Source organism: Aethalodelphis obliquidens, unplaced genomic scaffold (assembly GCF_003676395.1).
Source record: "Aethalodelphis obliquidens isolate GAN/ISIS:26980383/991018 unplaced genomic scaffold, ASM367639v1 scaffold20, whole genome shotgun sequence".
Taxonomy (NCBI): Eukaryota; Metazoa; Chordata; class Mammalia; order Artiodactyla; family Delphinidae; genus Aethalodelphis; species Aethalodelphis obliquidens.
The window spans coordinates 18,858,697-18,878,174 of NW_020837964.1; the positions used below are offsets into that span (position 1 = coordinate 18,858,697).

A 19,478-nucleotide genomic window follows, 5' to 3' on the forward strand; every position below is an offset into this window, starting at 1 on the left:
CTGCTTACGTCAGGCCTCGCTTGAGCGTCGTGTACACCAGGTCCAGCCGCTCAGGCTGTGGGACCTTGGGGGCCGGGTGCGCCACTGAAAACATCTTGGACACTCGGGAGAGCGCTGGGGGCTTCCGTGGGGGCCCCGGGGGACTGAAGGCTGGGAAGCTCCTGAAGAAGAGACTGCACTCAGGAAGGGGCAAGAAGTCATTCCCCAAGCCCTCACTTGCACACTCCAACCCGGTCAGACTCTCTTGACCCCATAAGCCCCCCTCTGCCGCGTACCTGGGCCCCCGCTCCTGGCTGCCGAGGACGCCTGCGAAGGACTGGCTCCTATTGACCCGGGCGCTGAGCAGGCGGCGCTGCGGCCGCACCGACAGGGACATCATGGAATGAGTCCGCGCGGGGCTCCCTGGGGGTGGCGAGTGAGGGTGTACAGCGCCAATCAGGCCCTTGAAGCCCCCTCCCCGCGGCCCCGACTCTGTATCTCAGTCCTGCCGGCCACGGCCTGAGGCTGGAGTCCGAACCCCAGCAGCCCTGGTGCTTATGACAGGGCGGCCGCGGGTGACTCGGTGTCGGACTCAGCGTGGCCTCGGCTACGCCCCCACTTCCTGCAGAGGTGCAGGCTCCGCCTGCCGCGCGGGGCAGGAAGGGGGGTCGCACTGGGACCCTCCCCGGGCTGGGAAGGGGCAGGAAAGGGGAGGGGCGCGCAAAGAATGTGCGGAAGCGCCTGTTTACCCGGGGGTGGGGCGGGCTCCCCAGCCCTGCCTTGACCTCCTCCCCCCAAGTGGACCAGGAGCTCCCACGCCCACACCCCGAGAGGCCGTAGGAGGTCACGGGGCGGGGCGGGGTGCGTGCTTTGAGCCCAGCGGAGCTGCCTGGCAGGCCCGGCCTGTGCAGGTTGGGCTCCCCACACCGGCCGCCCTGCGGAAGCTGCTCCCCTCCAACCCCCACCCGCTCCGAGGCGCCCAGACGCCAGAGCCCTCCCGGTGCCCAGAGCCGGGGGATTCCCAGGTTGGGGGGCAGTGCCGAGAAGTGCCCCGCCCCCTCCACTTTCCTGAGACTCCAACCGGGAAACTGAGTCACAGACAGCAGCCTTTGCCCGTGACCTTAGCAGGAAGAGATCCTCCGTAGACCCCCACACCGCTCCGGCGAAACACGCGCCCCAGGCCCACAGAACGCGGCCCGCAGCCCCCTGGGACCAGCCCCGGAGCCTCCGCAGCCCCGGACCAGGTCCTACCTCTCTTCTTGGAGTTCATGGTAAGTCCGGGACAGCCCTCCAAGCTCCGTGCTTGCCCCCCGTGTCCCCGCCGGCCCAGGGCCACTCGGTGCCGGCCGGGCTGGGCTCCGCGTTCGCTCCCAGCGACTCTGGCTCCTGCTTCAGCTCCTCCTGGCGCCGCCCCCCGCCCAGTTCCTGCCGCCTGACTCAGCCCGCCGGGATGGGGCGGGACCCGCCGGACCACGGGGGCACCTGGCCCTTGGCCCCCCTCCCAGCCTCTGGGAGGGGTGACTGGAGGTTCCCCACAGGCAGGGGACTGACAGGGGTCTTCTCGGCTGGGTCAGGAGTGTGGGTAAAGGGAGTCGAGGGCGGCGGTGAATATGGAGGGATAAACAGAGTGAGGACACCGTGTGGGGCTGAATTGGGTGCAGTTAGCACAGGGGGCTCATAGTGTGGCTGTTGAGGAGTGCTGAGAGAGAGCTGGACAGAGGGCTGAGAGTTGGGGTTCTGAGTGTGTGAAGGCTAGAGAGCAGGGGCTGAGAGAGTAGAAGGAAGGGCTGGGGGTGCTAAGTGTAGGGGCTGTGCCAAAGGACGGCAGAGAAGCACTGAGCATGAGGGGGTTTGGAGGCTGAGAAGGAGCTAAAAGTGGGGGACTGGATCAACCCCATATTATGTGTTGCCACCGAGAGAAGGAAGAGAAGCAACTGGGTGCAGAGAGTCCCATAGCACCCTGCACCACCCCCATCCCTCCACCCTCAGAGGGGATGCTCAGTCTGGACACCCTCTCTACCCCCAGGCCACAGGATAGAGGATCCGGTCCCATTCCCCAATCAGGGCCTTCTCTCTGGCAGAAGCTGCATCCTAGGGCAGAGGCCCCATCCTTCTGGCCCCCACCTCACATGGGCTGAATCCCCTTGCTGTTGGCCCTTTCTTGCCCCCAGTATCTCTTTATTGACTATCCCTATCCAACTCTAGCCTGGATAAAGGCCACCATACTCAGGGCCCATTGAGCATCTCATCCTCTCAGATGGCCTGGGTGCTCCCCCACCCCATAAACACTCTTGCTCCTTGATGCTCAATTCTGCTGCACTGGGCTTACTTTTTCCCCAAGAGACTGGGGTGGGCCCAGGGATCTGCATTTCCAACCAGCCCACCACCCCCCTACAGATTCAGATGCAAAATGTCCAAGGATCCTAGTTTGAGAAATGCTCTCTCCCCCTCCCTCCTTGAAGACTGGATGCTGTGCACCCTATGCTGGCAGCTATGCATTCCCATGGATTGCCCACCCAACACTGGCCTCTCTGCTCCGTGCAGCCACCCTCCATGGGAACACCTCAGTCTCATCACCTGGCTCTGGAATGACCCTTTCCTAAATCAGAACCACATCTCCATCACCCCCACCTCACCTGCCTTCTACCTGTGACCTCTTGAGACCTCAGCTCATTTATTCAACTATTTACCAAGTGACAACCCTATGCAAGTCTCTGGAGATAACAGCTGGAATTGCACAGACATTGCCCTGCACGGAGCTCACAATCCGCCTCTGCTTCCTTTCTGTCTGCCAGTTCCCACCTACCTTCTCTTCTCTACCTTCCTTGCACACCCTTCTCCCCAGCCTGGATCTGCAGCCACCACTCCAGCTTGCTCGCCTGCTACCAATATCCCCAGCACCCTGGGCTTCTCTATTACCTGGCAGAAACCAACCCTGGGCAACCTAACCCCCTGCCTTCTCTGCACCTGTGCACAGGCTGGCGGGAGCTGCCAGAGGTCTTGGCACAGCAGCTGGGCTGGAAAAGAGCAAATCTCAACCTCAGCCAGGCTTTTGTTTCCCATGCGGGAAATCCTCATGTGTGACCTTAGCCATCTCTCTCCCTTTCCATGGAAGATGAGTGTTTCAAACTTTCTCCACAAGCCTCAAACAAGCTCAAGTCACTCCCACATAGAAGATGAAAACAACCTTGGAAACCATCCAAATGCCCATCAGTAGATAATGGAATGCTATACAACAAAAAGAATGGACAATATACAACCACATGCAACGATGTGGATGAATCCTACAGACATAATGTTGAGTGAAAAAAGCAAGACCACAAAAGAGAATATATGTTTGAGTTCCTTGATATAAAGTTCAAAAACAGTTAAACTTAATCTATGGTGACAGAAGTCAGAATAGTAGTGACTATTAATAGTAGTGACACTACCCCTGGGGAGTAGTGACTGGAAGGGAGCGCAAGGGGGCTGACAGGGTACTGATTATGTTCTGTTTCCTAATCTGGGTTGTATTTCCTGATCCTATATGGGTGTGTTCCTTTGTGAAAATGTCTTCTGAGCTGTACAGTTAGGACATGTATCCTTTCTGTGTGAATATTATATTTCAGTATAAAGTTAACTTTAAATAAATAACTACAAAAAAAAATGACCCCTCTGTGGACTCCCAGCCTCTTTCTAGCTACCCTACCCCTCACCCTATTTGGCTCTTTTAGAGCCAAGTTTCTTGAAGAGGTGTCTACCTCCATTTCCTCTCCAAACCCACCCACTCTTCTTCCTATCTTGGTACAGCTTCTATACCCAGTACTCCCCTGACTGGTCTGGACAAGGTCACCAGTGACTTCCCCATTGCTGAATCCAGTGTCCAATGTTTGGTCCTTATCCTGCTTGATCTCAGCAAAGCTTTTCACTGTGTAGTTCTCTTCCTCTTCCTTGAGCCTTTCCTTGTCTTGGATTTCAAGAGACAACGTGCCTCTGGCTTTCCACCTATCGCTCTGGCTGCACATTATTATTTTCCCAGAGGATCTGCCTTTCTCCCTATCCCTGAATGGGCCTCATCCTCCCCACTCATGGGCTGGGTACATCTCCCACAGCTTAATGCCATCTAAAGTTTGCCAGCTTCCATGTCTCTTCCTTGCCCAAACCGTTCTTCTGAGCACCAGGCCTGTTTATCCAGCTGGATACCTCCTGGAAGCTGAGTGACAATGTGGAGTGGGTTATTAGGGATGTGCTAAGTTTGAAGGCCCCAAACTAAAGTCACCACTTTCCTCCTCAAACCTGACTCTCCCCAGTCTTAACCTCTCCCCAACAGCCCCACCATCTATTTATCCAGTTGTTCAAGACAGAAACTAGGAATCATCATGGATCCCTCAGCCTCTGTTACCCCCACATCTACTCAGCCACCCAACTCCTGCCGTCTCTGGAATCTGCCCCCTCACCTCCACCCCTATAGCTAGAACTCAAGGCCAAGCCATCACCAATTCTCACCTAGAACCCTACAGCAGCTTCCTAATGGGTTCCCTGTCTCCATGCTAACCCACAATGATCTATTCAATAACAGCATTGCCCCTCTTGAAATTCCAGTCACCTGACAATGCTAAAAACTGTCCTTTATCAAGTGATTTCTATGCCAAGCACTGTGCTTAATTAACAAACATCATCTCATTTAATTCTGGCAACAAACTTACGGGGTGTGTCCTATTAGCCCCACTTCACAGGTGAGAAACCTGAGGCTAACTGGCTGTGTGACTTTGGGCGAGACATTTCTTAACCTTTTGGGGCTGCAGGTATCCATCTGTTAAATGAGGATAACAACAATAATAATAACAACTATCTCACAGGGCTGTTGGGAGGATGAAATGAGATACTTCCTCTACTGGGAGTGTTCGGGGAAGGGAGAATTGTATGTGGAGTACAGAAGTTGGGGTGGACACAGTACCTCACTGTAAACACACAGCAAATGTTAATTGATGTTATTAACAATTATTAATCTGCCCAAGATTACACAGCTGTTAAGTGGTAGGGCCAGGATTCAAACCCCAGGACTCTAAATCTTTAACTTCCCTCTATTCTAACTCTTGTGAAACATCCATGGGCATTCCTCTACCCCAAGGATAAAGTCCAGACTCTCTAAGATGACCCACAAGACCTTCAGGCTCTGTCCCTTCCCTCATATACCTTCCTCCTCCCCTCTGTTCCCCCCATGATTGTTCTGTTCCAGATACTGTGAATTCTCCCCATGCCTGTAGGCTCTTCAGCATTTAAGCAGCAGCTCTCATTGATCCTATATCCTCTTCCCACTACTCTCAGCCTGACCAGCTCCCTCTCTTTTTTCAAGTCTTACTCTACTACTTCTTCCTCAAAGAAGCCTGCCTTGGATTGGGTCCCCCTTTAAGGTGCCTCATAGTTTCCTCTCTCTGATCCCTGAGGCCACATAACTCAGTTGTCAGTTCCCCTTTAGGGTCTGTCTTCCAACCAGATTGTGAACTCTGGGGGCTGAGGCCTGTCTGCTTTGCTCACTGCTGTACCCTCTGCACCCTGCACCAAAGCAATGAAGGAAGGCAGGAGCTGATTATGAGTTGGGGGCTGACTGCACTGGGTTGCCCAGATACGGGTAGATCCTGAGCTGCTGGAGGGGTAGATTTCAAGTCTCTATCTACCCCAACTCCTCTACCTCATAGACAATTTCCTTTTCCCTTCCTTACTTTCTGATTGTATCAGCAGGTGGGCTTCTGCCCTCTGAGAATGGGGCTGGGTGGGGGTTCCCTGGGATTCTGGAACTGAGTAGGTGGGCTGGACTCAAAGTAGGCTGAGTGTCCCATCAATTTTCTTTCTCTGGGCTTCTGCCACAGGGACCAGGATGTATAACTGTTGGTCTAAATGACCATTAGAATATCAATCTAAGTGACAATTCCAGGGGGTGAATAGGCAGGATCTCCCCTGCTGGGGGTGGGGGAAGGGAAAGAGCTGAACCCCTTGAGCTAAGGGAGAGGGGCCACCTCAACTGGTGTTGGTGGGGGTTGGCTGATAAGAGCCAGGGGATTATCTGGACTTATGGCAGCCCTGAAGTCTGTTCTGGACATGGGAAAGAACCCAGGTCTCAAGGGTGATGGGGCCTGCAGCATAGCCAGCTCAGGGCAGCTAGGAATGGAACTCTGCCCGCTTGCGTGGCCCCAGATCCCGCGGCCTCTAATACCCTCTACACGCCAAAACTGGTGCACTTGCGTGGGTCAGGAGGTCCCGCCACCTGTGCGGCCCAGCTCAGTGGTATGCCAGGCCAGCCGCTTTCCCGGGAGTCTCCGGTCCGGCCCCGCCCCACCGCAGGGCTGCCCAGGACTGAGGTAAACAGACGCTAAAAATAACCCGGGCAAGGGGCGGCTTCAAGGAAGAATGGGGTCCCTCCTGAGCCTGCCCCTGTCTCCATGGCAACTGCCCCAAACCCGGCTGCTGACATCATGCCGCAGCTGCGGGAGCAGGGAGGGAGGGGGGCGCGGTGCGGCCTGGGACCCCCCACCCCGGAACCGGGCGGAGGCGGCCGGGTGGCCTCACTTCCTGCCGGCCCCCTCCCTGGTCAGCTGGTCACATTCCCGGACGGCGGCGCACTGGAAGCCTTGTGGCCTCCCCCGGGCCGGGCCTGGCAGAGGCGCTAGTCCGAGCTGCAGCGAGGGGCCCGCAGTGACTCAGCCGCGTCCTCCCCGCCAGCTTTTCCACCCGGGGAGGGCCCAGCCCAGCGCCCTGTGTGCTCCCCTCATCCCCACCCATTTCCAGGTACCCCTCTGCAGCTGCTGCCCCACAGGACCCAGGACAGAGAGGTTTTTTTTGTTGGGTTGTTTTTGTTTGTTTATTGTTTTTGACAGGGAGGTTTTGTACCTCACTCTCCAATTCTCATCTCTCTCCCCGCCCACGCATCCCCGCCGCTACCCTCCGTGCCGTGCCGGGGAAGCAGATAGTGCAGTGGCAAGAATTCAAATCTGGGTCTAATTCCCACCTCTCTCCAAACCAGCTGTGTGACCTTCAGAATATTACTTAACCTCTCTGGGCCAGTTTCTGCACTTGCCAGATCGTCTGGTAACCCTCCTCAGAAGGCTGTGCCGGCACTGAGCGATGCAGGCCCAGGGCAAGCCCCACAGATGGCCCACTGTATTGTTACACTGGACTGCACACAGTAGGTGCTCAGCCAGCCAGCCTGGACATATATTAGAAGCAACCCAGAACTGGCTGAGATGGGTCAGTCTTGGAGGCTGGACTCAGGCCTAACGGGGAGAGGAGAACACAGGGTGCTGAAGCCAGGCTTACCCAGACCCCTAGCCCTGGTGAGCAGCCCCTTACCCAAACTGGTTCTGCAGGCTGCCCAGGCCTGGCTGCTTGCAGAATTCCCACACCAGCCTCTCATTTCCAGGTACAGGGTCCGTTCCCCTACGGCGCCGGGGCTATCCTCTCCGGCCTGGGCCGCGCCAGATTTGGGCGAAGAGCCCAGCCCAAGGCCGGATCGGCCACCTCGGGTCGGGGCCCAAAGCGGCTTAGGCCAGCCGGTGAGGCCAGAGAGATTAGCTCATCTCGGAGGCGGGCCTGCACCCCTCGTCGCCCTCTCCCCATTCCCAGCTCAGTCTCTCCTGCGGCGAGGGCAGTGGGGCTCCCGATGAGCGTCCGTGCCAGGGCCCAGGCTGGCGCCAAAGGCCCACCCTCAGGCCTGGCCCACCCCAGAGCCCCGGGGCACAGGCCGCCTGGGCCTTGCCGTGGGAGGGAAGGAGGCAGCGCCGGGTGCGGCAGGCCCAGAGGCGGCGGCTTTTGTGGGCGTCCTCCGCGCCCGAGAGGAGGGGAGGAACGACACCGCGAGGCCTGGGTCCCGGGGATGGGGCGATACGGGACAGGGCCTCAGCCGGGGCAGCAGATCTGGGACTCCCCAGGCGGGGGGAGGCACCAGAACCGCCGCACCCGACCCCCGCCCTGCCCGCGGCCCCCGGAAACGGCGGGGACACTCACATGGCTGCGCTGGGCTGCGCGGACTTCGCACTCTCCGTACACTGGTCGCTGCCCGGCTAGGTCGCGCCGCAGCTGCCGCGGTCACCGCCGCTGCTGCCCGCCCCTCCCTCTGCTCCGCCGCCTGCAGCCCAGACGCCCCGCTCCTCCCCTGGCCAGCTGGGCCCCACCCCCTGCGCTCCCGCGGCTCCCGCACCCCTGGAGGCGCTCACGGCTCGCTCCGCCCTCTAGGCTAACGGGGCAGGCCGGTGGCTGGCGGCGTCCACCAGCTTGACGGGGCGGGGCGAGGCAGGACAGGGCGGGGTGGGGGGGAACCCTGGACGACACGCGGGCGGTGGGAGTTCTCATTGCTCGGGATCCGGATACATATGCGGAATAGGGCGACTTTCGGAGAACCATTAGCAAAGGCAGGAAGGAACCATTCCTTCCCATGCAGACCCTAAAACCGGTGCACCGGAGAGCCTCGCCTGCCTGCTCCCTCCTTGAATTCCGTGGGCTCTAGAGACCTTTCAGGCCCCCATATGTGAAACAGGTCCTGGAGAGACCACTGCTGGGTTGAGTTGGTTGGAGGAAAGGATCAGGGCCAGTTTCAGAGAGGGGAACAGGAAGGCCTGAAGGCTACTCATCAGACACCTTCTGGGTCTGGACGCTGCCCCTGAGCCCTGCCGGTCCGCCGGCCTCAGTTTCCCTGCTGTGGGGGCAGGCTGTCCTTCCTGCCACCATCTGACACCGGTAAGTCTGAGCTCTTAGCCAGGCCACGCAGTCACCACTCACTGGATACTGGCATCTGCGGAGTCTCGGGCCTTGCTCTGGAAGCATGGGTGAGGACCCTGGCAAGGTCTGGGTACATGTTGTCCAAGCGGGCCAGAACCCAGTCTTTTCCAATGAGGGGCTAGAATCCTGGCTCTCCCCTGGAGTGGGTTACGGTGGAGCTGATAGCTGACCTCACACTGGCGTAAAAGGGCCAGCTCCACTCCCCCACCCCTGCCATCAATAAGACAACACCGGTCCTCTCCAACCCCACCCTTCAGGCTTCACTCTGTAGTCTGTCACCTTTAGAGGTAGCAGGGGGCACTGACATCCTCTCCCTCGCTAGCTCTTACCAGAGACACACCTCACCCTCTCCCAGTTCTCCCCCTCTCCAGCCCCTCCTCTTTGCCTTCCTTTACAGCACCCCCTTTTCTGTAGTCAGTAGACCTGGGGATTGCTTACAGAGACTGGGTTCTTCTTTCTGTTTGCCCCCACCCTAAAATATCATCCAGTCTCAGGACTTCATCCATCCACTGCTGAACATCCTGAGCCTTCCCCTGTGCCCAGAGCCCTCTCCTGTTCCAGAGCCCCTGATGACCCACCAGATCTCATGACCTTCACCACCTTTGTTCTCATCTCTGCAAAGCACCACTGTCCACCTAGGCTCCCACCCGAGTGAGGCTGGGCCTATCTGGAGCTCTCAAAACTGGCACCAATTGGACCCTGCCCACCTGGAAAGTCATCTCCTCAGCAAGGCATCCTCTGACCACCTTCTCTGAAGACAGCCTCTCCTTGGTACTCTCTGTCCCCATGTCCTATGGACTCATGCCTTCATGTCACCCATCACCACCAGGTAGCATGTGTGCCCGTGTGTGCTCACGCGCCTAAGCCTGCCTCACTGTGAGTCTCTAAGCTCTGTGGGGGCAGGGGCCACAGATGTCCTCATCACCACTGTCCCTGGCTCATAGTGGAAATTCAAGAAATATTTATCAAATGAGAGATTGAATGAATGAGTAAATGCATGAACCCTGGACGTCCCCCTCTCTACCCCTACCTTAATTCAGCCTCCTAGTCCTGTAGATTCTACCTCCTTAACATGTTTCAGATTCGTTCCCTCCCTGCATCTCACCTCCCACTATTAGAACTCTGTTGTTTATTAATTCACTCAACAAACACCCACTAACCATTCAGGGCTGGGCAGCATGCTGGCCCCTGGGGTGGCAGTGGCACAAAGTTGTCCCTGTGCCATTGCTTGAGACTCTGATGAGGCAGCAGTGATTGTGGGGACTCACCAGGTTACTGTCTGAGGAACTCTTTCTTGGCCTGGAATTCTGGAATTCCACTTCCAGAAAATTCCCAATTGTAATAGATAACGCCCTTGCTCGTCACAGTCAATCAGTCTCTCTGTCCAGTGTCTGGCCACATCTCTGCATTGTCACAGCTGGTACCCAGGTCTGGGCCACCGTCTTTTCTGGCCTCCCTGCTGCCTCCTTTGTACCCTACAGTTGTTGTCCACCCAACAGCTCGAGTGATCTTTTGGGGGTTTTTTTGGCTACATCTTGTGGCTTGTGGGATCTTAGCTCTCCAACCAGGGATCAAACCTGGGCCCCTTGCAGTGGAAGCATGGAGTCCTAACTACTGGACCGCCAGGGAATTCCCTCAAGTGATCTTTTAAATCATAAGTCAAGGCTTCCCTGGTGGCGCGGTGGTTGAGGGTCCGCGTGCCGATGCGGGGAACACGGGTTTGTGCCCTGGTCCGGGAAGATCCCACATGCCGCGGAGCGGCTGGGCCCCTGAGCCATGGCTGCTGAGCCTGCGCATCAGGAGCCTGTGCTCCGCAACGGGAGAGGCCACAATGGTGAGAGGCCCGCATACCGCAAAAAAACCCAAAAAAACAAAATAAATCTTAAGTCAGTTCATATTGGTTCCCCAATGCCTTCAGGATACGTCCAGACTCTGTAGTGAGGCCTCCAAGACCCAGGCGATCTGGCCTTAGATGACCTCACCTCCTCATCTCCCACCTGTCCTGCCAGCCCTTCCTGCTCTGTTTCCACTACATCAGCCTCCCTGGGGATCCCTGGACATGGCCCCTACTCTCTGGCCTCTGTCTCTTCTCCCAGCCTCCTTTCTGCCTGGGATGCTCCTCTCCCTTATCCACTTGGAAAAGAGCTCAAATGTCACCTCCTCCAAGAAACCTGTGTCCTCTGGCTTCCCACTCACCCCTTCTGAGTACCCATCACTGCCTATTGTCCTTGTCTGTGACCACTCCTGGTTCCCTATCCTTTTTCCATCAGGGCCAGGCATGGACGGGGCTGCAGTGAGCAGATGGGACACCTGAGGCTTCACCTGGCCCTCTCCCCCTGTTCATGGGCCTTGAGGGAGTGACAGCCTCCGAGGATCATGGGGTGCTAGAGGCCTGCCAGGCCTCTCCACAGCAACCAGTGAGCCAGGGGAGGAAGGACACAGCTGACACCCATTTCACAGAGGCGCCCTCTGAGGCTCAGGGAAGGCAGGGCCTTTCCATGGTCAGAGGAAGGGGCAGCATCTGAGCTCCAATTCCGCTCACCGAATCCTAATTAGTTTGGCTCTGTCTGAGTCAGGCATCATTCCCTGAGTATTTGCTCTGCTGGTGCTGGCTGGGAGGTAGGGCAGAGCACCGAATCATCACCATTTCTACCTTTGAGCAGTTCACATTCCTGAAGGAATGGGCTCTGGCCTGAGAAAAAAAAAATCCCTCTAATAGATGGCAGAGGGTGGTGAGAACCATAGTGAACTCCAGTTCCTCACACATGGTGCAGCTAGTTCCACTTTTGAAAGTAACGAGTCCCAAAACGCAGAAAAACAGAAGCTTCCCTCGCCCCACCCCACAGCCCCCATGGCTACAGCTCTCTGGTGTGCAATGTCACCCGCCAGCTTCCTGTGACGGGACAGAATAAAGTCTGCCCCTTACTGCGCCTGTGCTCACATGCCTCAGATAGGATGTACACATTCATTCATTCATTTGCCAGATATTCAGCAAGCTTTCGTGGAGCCTGGTGTGTGCTCGGCCCTGGGGGTTCCAGAAGGGTGGACAGAGGTGAGGCTACCCAGTCCCTGCGCTTGGGGACTCACTGTCAATTAGGGCAGGTCATCCCTGAGTCTCTACACCTCTTATGTCACCAGTGTGAATGTGCGACTGTGATTGTGTCTGTGTGCACATTTATGTGTGTGAGAGAAGGTGTGTCCTGGTTAGGAAGGGCTTTGTAGGAATGGGGCAAGTTGTTGAGGCTCCGTAGGCAGGCAGGGGGTGGGTCTTTAGAGGAGCATCTGGGGCAGAGAGCACAGCAGAGTTCAAGGTACAGGAGGGAGGAGCAGCCTCCTTTGCTGGCGGGGAGCAGAAGCTTAATGTGGTGGGAGAATTGTGTATGTGTTGGGGATGAGGTCAGCCATGAGGGGCTTTGGGGACTGGCTAAGGAGCATGGAGGGTGATGGGGAGCCTGGGCTTTAAGCTGGGGAATTCTGTGGCCATATCTGTGCTTTGCAAAGGTCATTCAGGCAGTGCTTGGAGGGGGGCAGGTAGAGGCAGCTATCATTTCCCTGCCAAGGTCACGGTGGCCTGCGCCAGAGTTGAGGCAGTAGAGATGGAAACATTCAAGAGATGTTCAGGAGGCAAAATGGACGGCTGGGTGACCGATGGGATGTGAGGTCTAGAGAGGCAAGCATCCCAGATCATGCCAGAGTTTTGGGCCTGGGTGACGGGTGTTTTTCAGTGATGTGGAGAGGCCTGGAGGATCAGGTTAGGGGAAGGTGATATGGTCACTTTCAGCAGGTGGCATCTGAGGGGTCTGGGGACTATCCATCCAGGAGGAGCTGTCCTGAAGGCAGGTGGACATGTGGGTAGAGGAAAGAGGTATCCAGGCTAGAGACAGCTTTTGGAGGTGATGATGGTCAACTGGCTCACCAAGAGATCAAATGTGAGAGGGACCAGGGCACTGTGCTCCGCTAGGGCACTTCAGTGGGTGGTGGGGGCAGATGCAGGCTTGAAGGGGGCTAAGTGTGGGTCTGTGGGTGTGCCTGGACCTGCCACCACCTCCACCTGCCTCCAGTCCCAGCCTGGCCCCTACTGCCCAATGTGTATGTCAAAGGGCAAGGGCCAGGGATGCTGCCCGCGTTTAAGTCTTGGCTTTAGCACTCTCACCTTGCGGTTCCTGTAGCCACTTCTCTTTTCTGATGCTTTAACTGCACTCATCCATTCACTCACGAAAATTGCACTTTTAAGAGGTACTCTGTCTCATTAATAATCAACACAATGCAAATGTAAACAAGAGACTTTTTTTTGCCCTCTGAGATTGGCAGTGATGGACATGATGTGTAAGTGGATGCTTTGTAGAGAATGGGAACTGGTTTGAGTATTTAAGAGTAGTTTTTTCAGTATATATCAGGATGTCATGTGCAAACCCTCCTTTTCACCCTGAAGTTCCACTTCAAGAAATTTAGGGCTTCCCTGGTGGTGCAGTGGTTAAGAATCTGCCTGCCAGTGCAGGGGACACGGGTTCGAGCCCTGGTCCGGGAAGATCCCACATGCCGTGGAGCAACTAAGCCCATGCGCCACAACTACTGAGCCTGTGCTCTAGAGCCCACGAGCCACAACTACTGAGCCCGCATGCCACAACTACTTAAGCCCACGCGATTAGAGCCCGTGCTCTGCAACAAGAGAAGCCACAACAATGAGAAGTCTGCGCACCGCAATGAAGAGTAGCCCCCGCTCGCCACAACTAGAGAAAGCCCGCACAGGTCAACGAAGACCCAACACAGCCAAAAATAAAAACAAATAAATAAATTTATATTAAAAAGATAAACAAATAAATAAAAAAAAAAAGTAAAAGAAATTTATCCCAGGGACTTTCCTGGTGGCACAGTGGATAAACTCTGTGCTCCCAATGCAGGGGGCCTGGGTTCGGTCCCTGGTCGGGGAACTAGATCCCACATGCATGCCACAGCCGAGGAGCCCATGTGCCGCAACTAAGACCCCATGCAGCCAAATAAATAAATAAATATTCTTTAAAAAAAGAAAGAAATTTATCCCAAAGGAAGAGGTATCCAGGCAAGAAAAGATGGGTCTAAGGACACTAATTGCTGGCTTGTTCAATCAGAGGTAAAGGGATGGCACAGTCCTGGTGACCATCAGTGGGAGACAGCAGGTGAAGGAGGTTCGTGTGTGCCCTGAGATAACCCCTGGCCACTAAAAATGGATGTGGGGCATGGATTGAGCATCTACTATGTGCCTGGCATCATTCTGGATGCTGGGGACACAGAGGCAGACCAGATAGGCAAGTTCTCTGCTCTCAAGGAGTTCACACTCCAGCCCAAGGAAACAGACAATAATCAAGCTCACATATCTGTAAGATGACTTCAGAGAGAAGGAAAAGCTGTGGAGAAAACAAACCAGGGTGATGCGATTTGGAGCGATGGGGCTAAGGTGCTACTTTAGTCAGGGTGGTCAGTGTAGGCCTCTTTGCGACAGTAACTTTGGAGCCAAGACCTGAATGTCAAGAAGGAAACAGTCACGAAATGATACAGAGAAAGAGTACAGTCGACCCTCTGTATCTGTGGGGGCTGACTGCACTGCGTTATTTGATACAGGGACTTGAGCGTCTACAGATTTTGGTATCTGTGAGGGGGTCCTGGAACCAATCCCCAGAGGGTACCGAGGGACCACTGTATTCCAGGCAGGGGGAACAGCTTGGAGGTGGGAATGACCTTGCTGTATTTGAGTCATGTGGGCTAGGATAGAGGGAAAGAAGGTAAGGTCTGAGAGGTGGCAGAGTCACGTCAGGCAGAGTAGGGAGTGAGGGTTTTATATCTCTGAATAGGGAAAGGTGCTCAACACAACAGACACAGAGGACTGGGGGAAAGCACCAGAACAGACACCCGTTCTCCTGTAGCAGGAGTCTCCTCCGGTCAAACCTGTATCCATTGCCCTGGAGAGCTGTCAGGAGGCCTGTCCCAGCAGTGGCCATCATCTCTGGGCATAATTTCACGTGGCTTTCTTTTCTTCTTTGTATTTACTTATACAAAGAATGGTTTTTAATAAACGTATCATACATGGCCATTACGTATTCAGGCATTACCAGGCCCGCCCCTGCACCAGGTGGGTTTAAGCTTCTAGTCCGGAGTCGCCAGGCTCGACAGGTGACTTCCCTGGGGACTCTCCCCCAGGTGGGGCTATCTCTGCCATTGTCCTGGGTGATCCAGCTTTGGCCTCCAGGGGCACCTGTGAGCAGGGCCTTACTGGGGTGGGGTGACTGTGTCTCTCCGGCTGGGCCAGGCGTTCTTCCTTCCTTCCTGAGACTCCCTTCTCCTAAGGAACAAGTGGGAGGGACATCTGTGCCTCTCCCAGATCCTGGGATGAGTTGCTTGTCTGGGACTCTTTCACCAGGCCCCCTAGCAAAGGCTCCAGCGTGTGGTGTGTAGTTTACTTCCGCGTTCCTACCGCTACGCGAACTGTTCTGACAGAGATGTGCAGGGTGTCGAGGTGGGGAAAGGCCTAGTCACTAGGCATCTGGCAATACCCTCCACACATGGGATAATGACCTGGAGGCTAACCATCTTCAAACTGACCCCTGCCCCAGCCAAGCCCAAGACATAGTCTTGGTCTTTGGCGCCACCACGTGGGAAGTCTCTACACTGCAGTAACAGGCTTCACAAAATACCTCCAAACTCCAGGAGGTGCCCACTTACCCCAAGCCACATTTTCGTGAATGGATAGTCACTGGACTGTGCAGTGCACAACCTCTTCAGCCCTATGCAGCGGTCCTGCTCACGCTCAGACCTGGTTGCATATCATGGTCACAGGGAAGGCCACCACCACCATTAAAACCTCCTCCAGACTTGAGCCTTCTTGTAAAAGTTCCCTGACCCTCCACTTTTCAGTCCTCTCCGCCTTTGACCTGATCCACGTGTGTTGAACACGTATGATCTTCCCCCTCTTCTGAAACTCCCTCTGGCTTCTGTGACTGCTCCTCTTGGATTTCTAGCTGCTTCTCTGGCTATATCTCTTCATGCCCCTCTGTGGGCTCCTCAGGGTGCTGGGTCCCCTTCCCTCATCCTTGATTCTTTTCTCCAGGTCATCCTGACAGCTTCCAGGGCCTTGTTTCTGTTCCCACAGTGATGCCTTGAGTCTTCGCTCCGCATCTCTTGTGCCATTTCCCCACTTAAGATGACCCTTGGGCATCCCAAACTCACTGTATAAAGTCGGCCCCATCTCTTCTCCTCAGAACTGCTCTCCCTCCCAGGTTCTCAGGTTAGTCTGGGTGGCCTTTCCCCTGACACCTCTTTGGCCATCAAGTTGCCCCATCTTCTCTGCCCCTTGGCCAGGGCACCATCTGCACCTCCTTTCTGGCCTCTTAGTGTTCTTGGTTTCACCCGGCCTGGTCCATTCTCTACAGAGCCGCTTGATGGCTTCTGCATATTAAACCCTGTCCCTTCTCACTTCCCCGCTGGCCCTTCATCTCTGGCCAGTTCCTCCCCATGAGGTCCTAGCTCAGCCAGACTGAACTTCTTTGTTCCGTGAATACATCCTGCTTTCCCACGCCTCCATATCTTTGCACAGGCTGTTCTGTGCATCTTTTTTCCGTTTCCTTCACCTGGTAACTCCTGCCTACCCTTTAGGTCTCAGCTCAGACACCACTTCCTCTGGGATACCTCCCTGGACCCCAGGCCAAGTCAGTAACCTCTTCACTCTCACAATGCCCTGTGCTTCGCACATCACAGACCTTGTCTGCCTCCCCTCCCTAAAGGGCCACCTGCTCCTCTCCAGGGATCCCACACCAAGACTAGCTCTAGGTCGAGTCACCTGACTCTGTGCCTGGTTCTCAGATTCAGAGGTCCTAGATCTCAAAAGTCATCAAGTTGCAGAGAGAGCAAGGCCATGCCTGAGGCCAGTGAACCAGTGGCCAGGCTGGGATGGGAACCAAGACTCTTACCTTCCCTCCCAGGGCTTCCCTGCTCCCCCAGATGCCATTGTGAGTTGAGTAAGTCTCCTTGAGTGCCCGAAGGACTTTGACCAGCAGAGAGTTGTCAGGCCTCTGGCCTGGGGGGAAGGCAGCCATCAGCCTGGGCTCTTGGGAGCCCAGAGAGGTGGCGGAGGCTGTCCCAGAAAGCAGACTGGTGACTCCAGGCCAGCACATCTGATGAAAGTGTTTAATGAGACTCCTTTCTCCCACAGAGCTGTGCAGCGGGAGTGTGGCCTAGAAGTCATGCAGGGAGGACTTGGATTCCTGAAGGGGGTGGTGGCAGCTGTTAGGGCCCCTGGGTTAATTATCTCCAGCGTCACACAGAAGAGAATGTGCTGAGGAGAGACCTCCCCCACCTGGCCTCAGCTTGTCAGGGCAAGAGTCTCTCCAGGACTCAACCTGCTCCCCACCAGGCTGGGGTCCGAACATCAGCTTGGTGTTCCCTCAGGCCTCAGCTCCCCCATCCCACTCCGGCCCCAAAGGGACTCCTGGCTCTTCCCTGAGACTTCTTTGTGGGGTCCCACCTCTGGGCCTTCGCTCTTGCTGTGCCCTCTGCCTGCTCCGTGGCTGGGCCCAGCTCACTTGCTCAAGGAGCTCAGTAAACACTGGTGAATTGAATTGCTCTGTAAATAAACAAAGTGCCAAATAGGCTGCCTGGCACTTAGGAGATGCACCTCCCTAAATCTGCTAAGCAAGCAAATAACCCGAAATGAGAGAAGTGAAAGGATTCATCCAGTCTTTTCTTGTGCTTTTGTCCCCCAAACTGCTCGCCATTCATTTCTTCCAAGGAGCCCTGCTCTCTCTGATCCAGGCCTCTGCCTGAAATTTAGCCTGACCTTCGGTGTGTCTAGACAATCCTACCCTAGGTGTCAAGAAGCCTTCTAGGATTCCCACAGTGGCTCATACCCCTGACCTTCCTCCTTCACTTGGCACAAGTATGATGACTTACTCAACGGCTGTGAGTTCTGTAGGACCAGGGACCACAGTGCCTCATGGACTACTCTACGCCCAGTGCCCAGCACAGGAACTTGATGGATGCTCATAAATATCAACTATTGCATTAGGAATGACTGTAGGCCTTGGAACACTGGGGTATTTTCTCCCTCTCTGAAACTGCCTGGATAATTTGCAGAGTTGGTTCCATCAGTCATTCCAAATTGCCCAAATGCCCAGGCTCTCACTTGAGCCCTGTCTGGTCCCTTGCTATTTCTCTAGTCTTTCTCACTGTTGTTTTTCTCCTTGAGTTCCCACAAGAGCATAGAGACTTGACAGTTTCACACTAAAGCTGAAAACCTTCCCCAAGCTTCCTCCTCGCTTGTTTCCTGGAACCTGCTTTCCAATCTCTCTTGGCTTATAAAGCCAGTGACTCATTTACTGAGCCAGGCGTCTCCACAAGGATTTCTTTCTTGCAGAAAATGTGAAAGGAGCGGGTGACACCGTCCTTCATCCCCATCCTCTCTTGGCCCTGGCTTTTTAAAATCTAAAACCCCAGATTTGTTGTATCACGAGAGGCGGTGGAATTGCTGGGTTTCCCCTTGACATAGGCAGCCCTCCTTAAACCAGGGCCCTTGTATCCCCAGGGGCTCACCTTAAGGCATTTTCAGAGCTTTCAGAGTTTTCAGATCCCCAACCTCCAGACTCCACAATGGCAGAGAATCACCTTTGTTTCCTTGCTAACCTTCCACATAATCACAACCTCTGGCTCTCCCTGGAAATCTAGAAAACTACAGGAATGTATCTAATGCCCTTTCAGGATGCCAAGCCTTCACATCCTTCATAGGCACTAGAAATCACGCACATGCATAATTTCTAATTTGTGATAAAAATTTTCAAGTGAAAATGATAGAGTTTGCAGCTTGCACATCAGCTGTCCCTGGCAGGAGTTTTCACATTGAACTGGTGGGGAATTGTACAGACATCACCCACACTCACCCAGATGACCTGGGTGAGTGTGGGTGCCGGTCCATGTGAATTCTGAGAGAATCTGTGGCAGCTGGGAGGGGTGTGGGGTGGGATTTTAGGGACCGCTGATGCAACTGGTTGGATGGGGGTTGAATGAGGGTGTCCAAAAATCTTAGTGGGTGTTTGAAAGGCTAGGTATGTATTTGTGTTAAATTCCTGAGGGTTATCAAAGGCACTGCTTGAATAAAAAATGCTTTGCATTTTTTCATTGTTTTCCTTTCAGTGCAACAAAGCAGAGGGATGGCTTGTGGACAGTGAATTAACCAGGGTTAAACAACGTTTGAAAAACGATGCTGGAGGAGTCCAATAACTCTTATCATCTTCATAGTCATCATCAATAACATAGAGTAACAACAGTCATCATTTTTGAGGACCTAATAAGTACCATACGGCTGTATGCACACACACACACACTTGGGTATCATGGCACATACCAGTCAAGGTAGTCTTATCTACTGTGGGTCCCCTATTCTGCTATTCTACACTGGTCTTGGAACCTTTTACCCAGGACATATTTTATGGGATTCAGTGCAAAATAAAAAGGTAGAGCACCTTGTTCAGAATGATCATGAATTTCAAGGTGGTGACAGCAGGGCATTAAACAAGTGTGGGACCCTTTCGAGCAGGTTGCCCTGTGTGACTAAACAGCTCTCAGGCCTGTGAAGCAGGTCCCGCTTTCACCTCTGTCTAGGTGCACTGCTCAAACTTTTCTCCACTGGGAAGATTTCCCCCCACAGCTGGGGGTGCAATGCAAGAGCAGTTCATTTTCAGTTTGTTTCTTTCACACCAAAACAGCACGTCCTTGAACCAAGCTTG

At 54.8% G+C, this 19,478-nt stretch overlaps 1 protein-coding gene and 1 long non-coding RNA gene across 8 annotated transcripts in view; one reads left to right on the forward strand and one right to left on the reverse strand.

The window, feature by feature from the left end:
* Nucleotides 1–19,478, reverse strand: part of RIPOR1 (RHO family interacting cell polarization regulator 1) — a 49,145-nt gene that overhangs the window by 8,111 nt on the left and 21,556 nt on the right. For 2 of the 7 annotated variants that reach the window (XM_027119575.1, XM_027119577.1), the window contains 2 exons: nucleotides 276–402; nucleotides 9–161 (listed from right to left, as the gene is read on the reverse strand). In XM_027119575.1, coding sequence (XP_026975376.1) covers nucleotides 9–161; nucleotides 276–379 — 257 coding nt within the window. In that variant the 5' untranslated portion in view covers nucleotides 380–402. Of the gene's footprint in view, nucleotides 1–8; nucleotides 162–275; nucleotides 403–1,230; nucleotides 2,853–7,959; nucleotides 8,088–19,478 lie in introns of those variants that run through there. The other 5 variants (XM_027119576.1, XM_027119574.1, XM_027119573.1 and 2 more) reach the window with 5 other exon arrangements.
* On the forward strand, nucleotides 409–19,178 carry LOC113627198 (uncharacterized). Its single transcript, XR_003435463.1, has 2 exons — nucleotides 409–1,250; nucleotides 18,886–19,178. It is a non-coding gene; the product is annotated as an uncharacterized LOC113627198 (long non-coding RNA).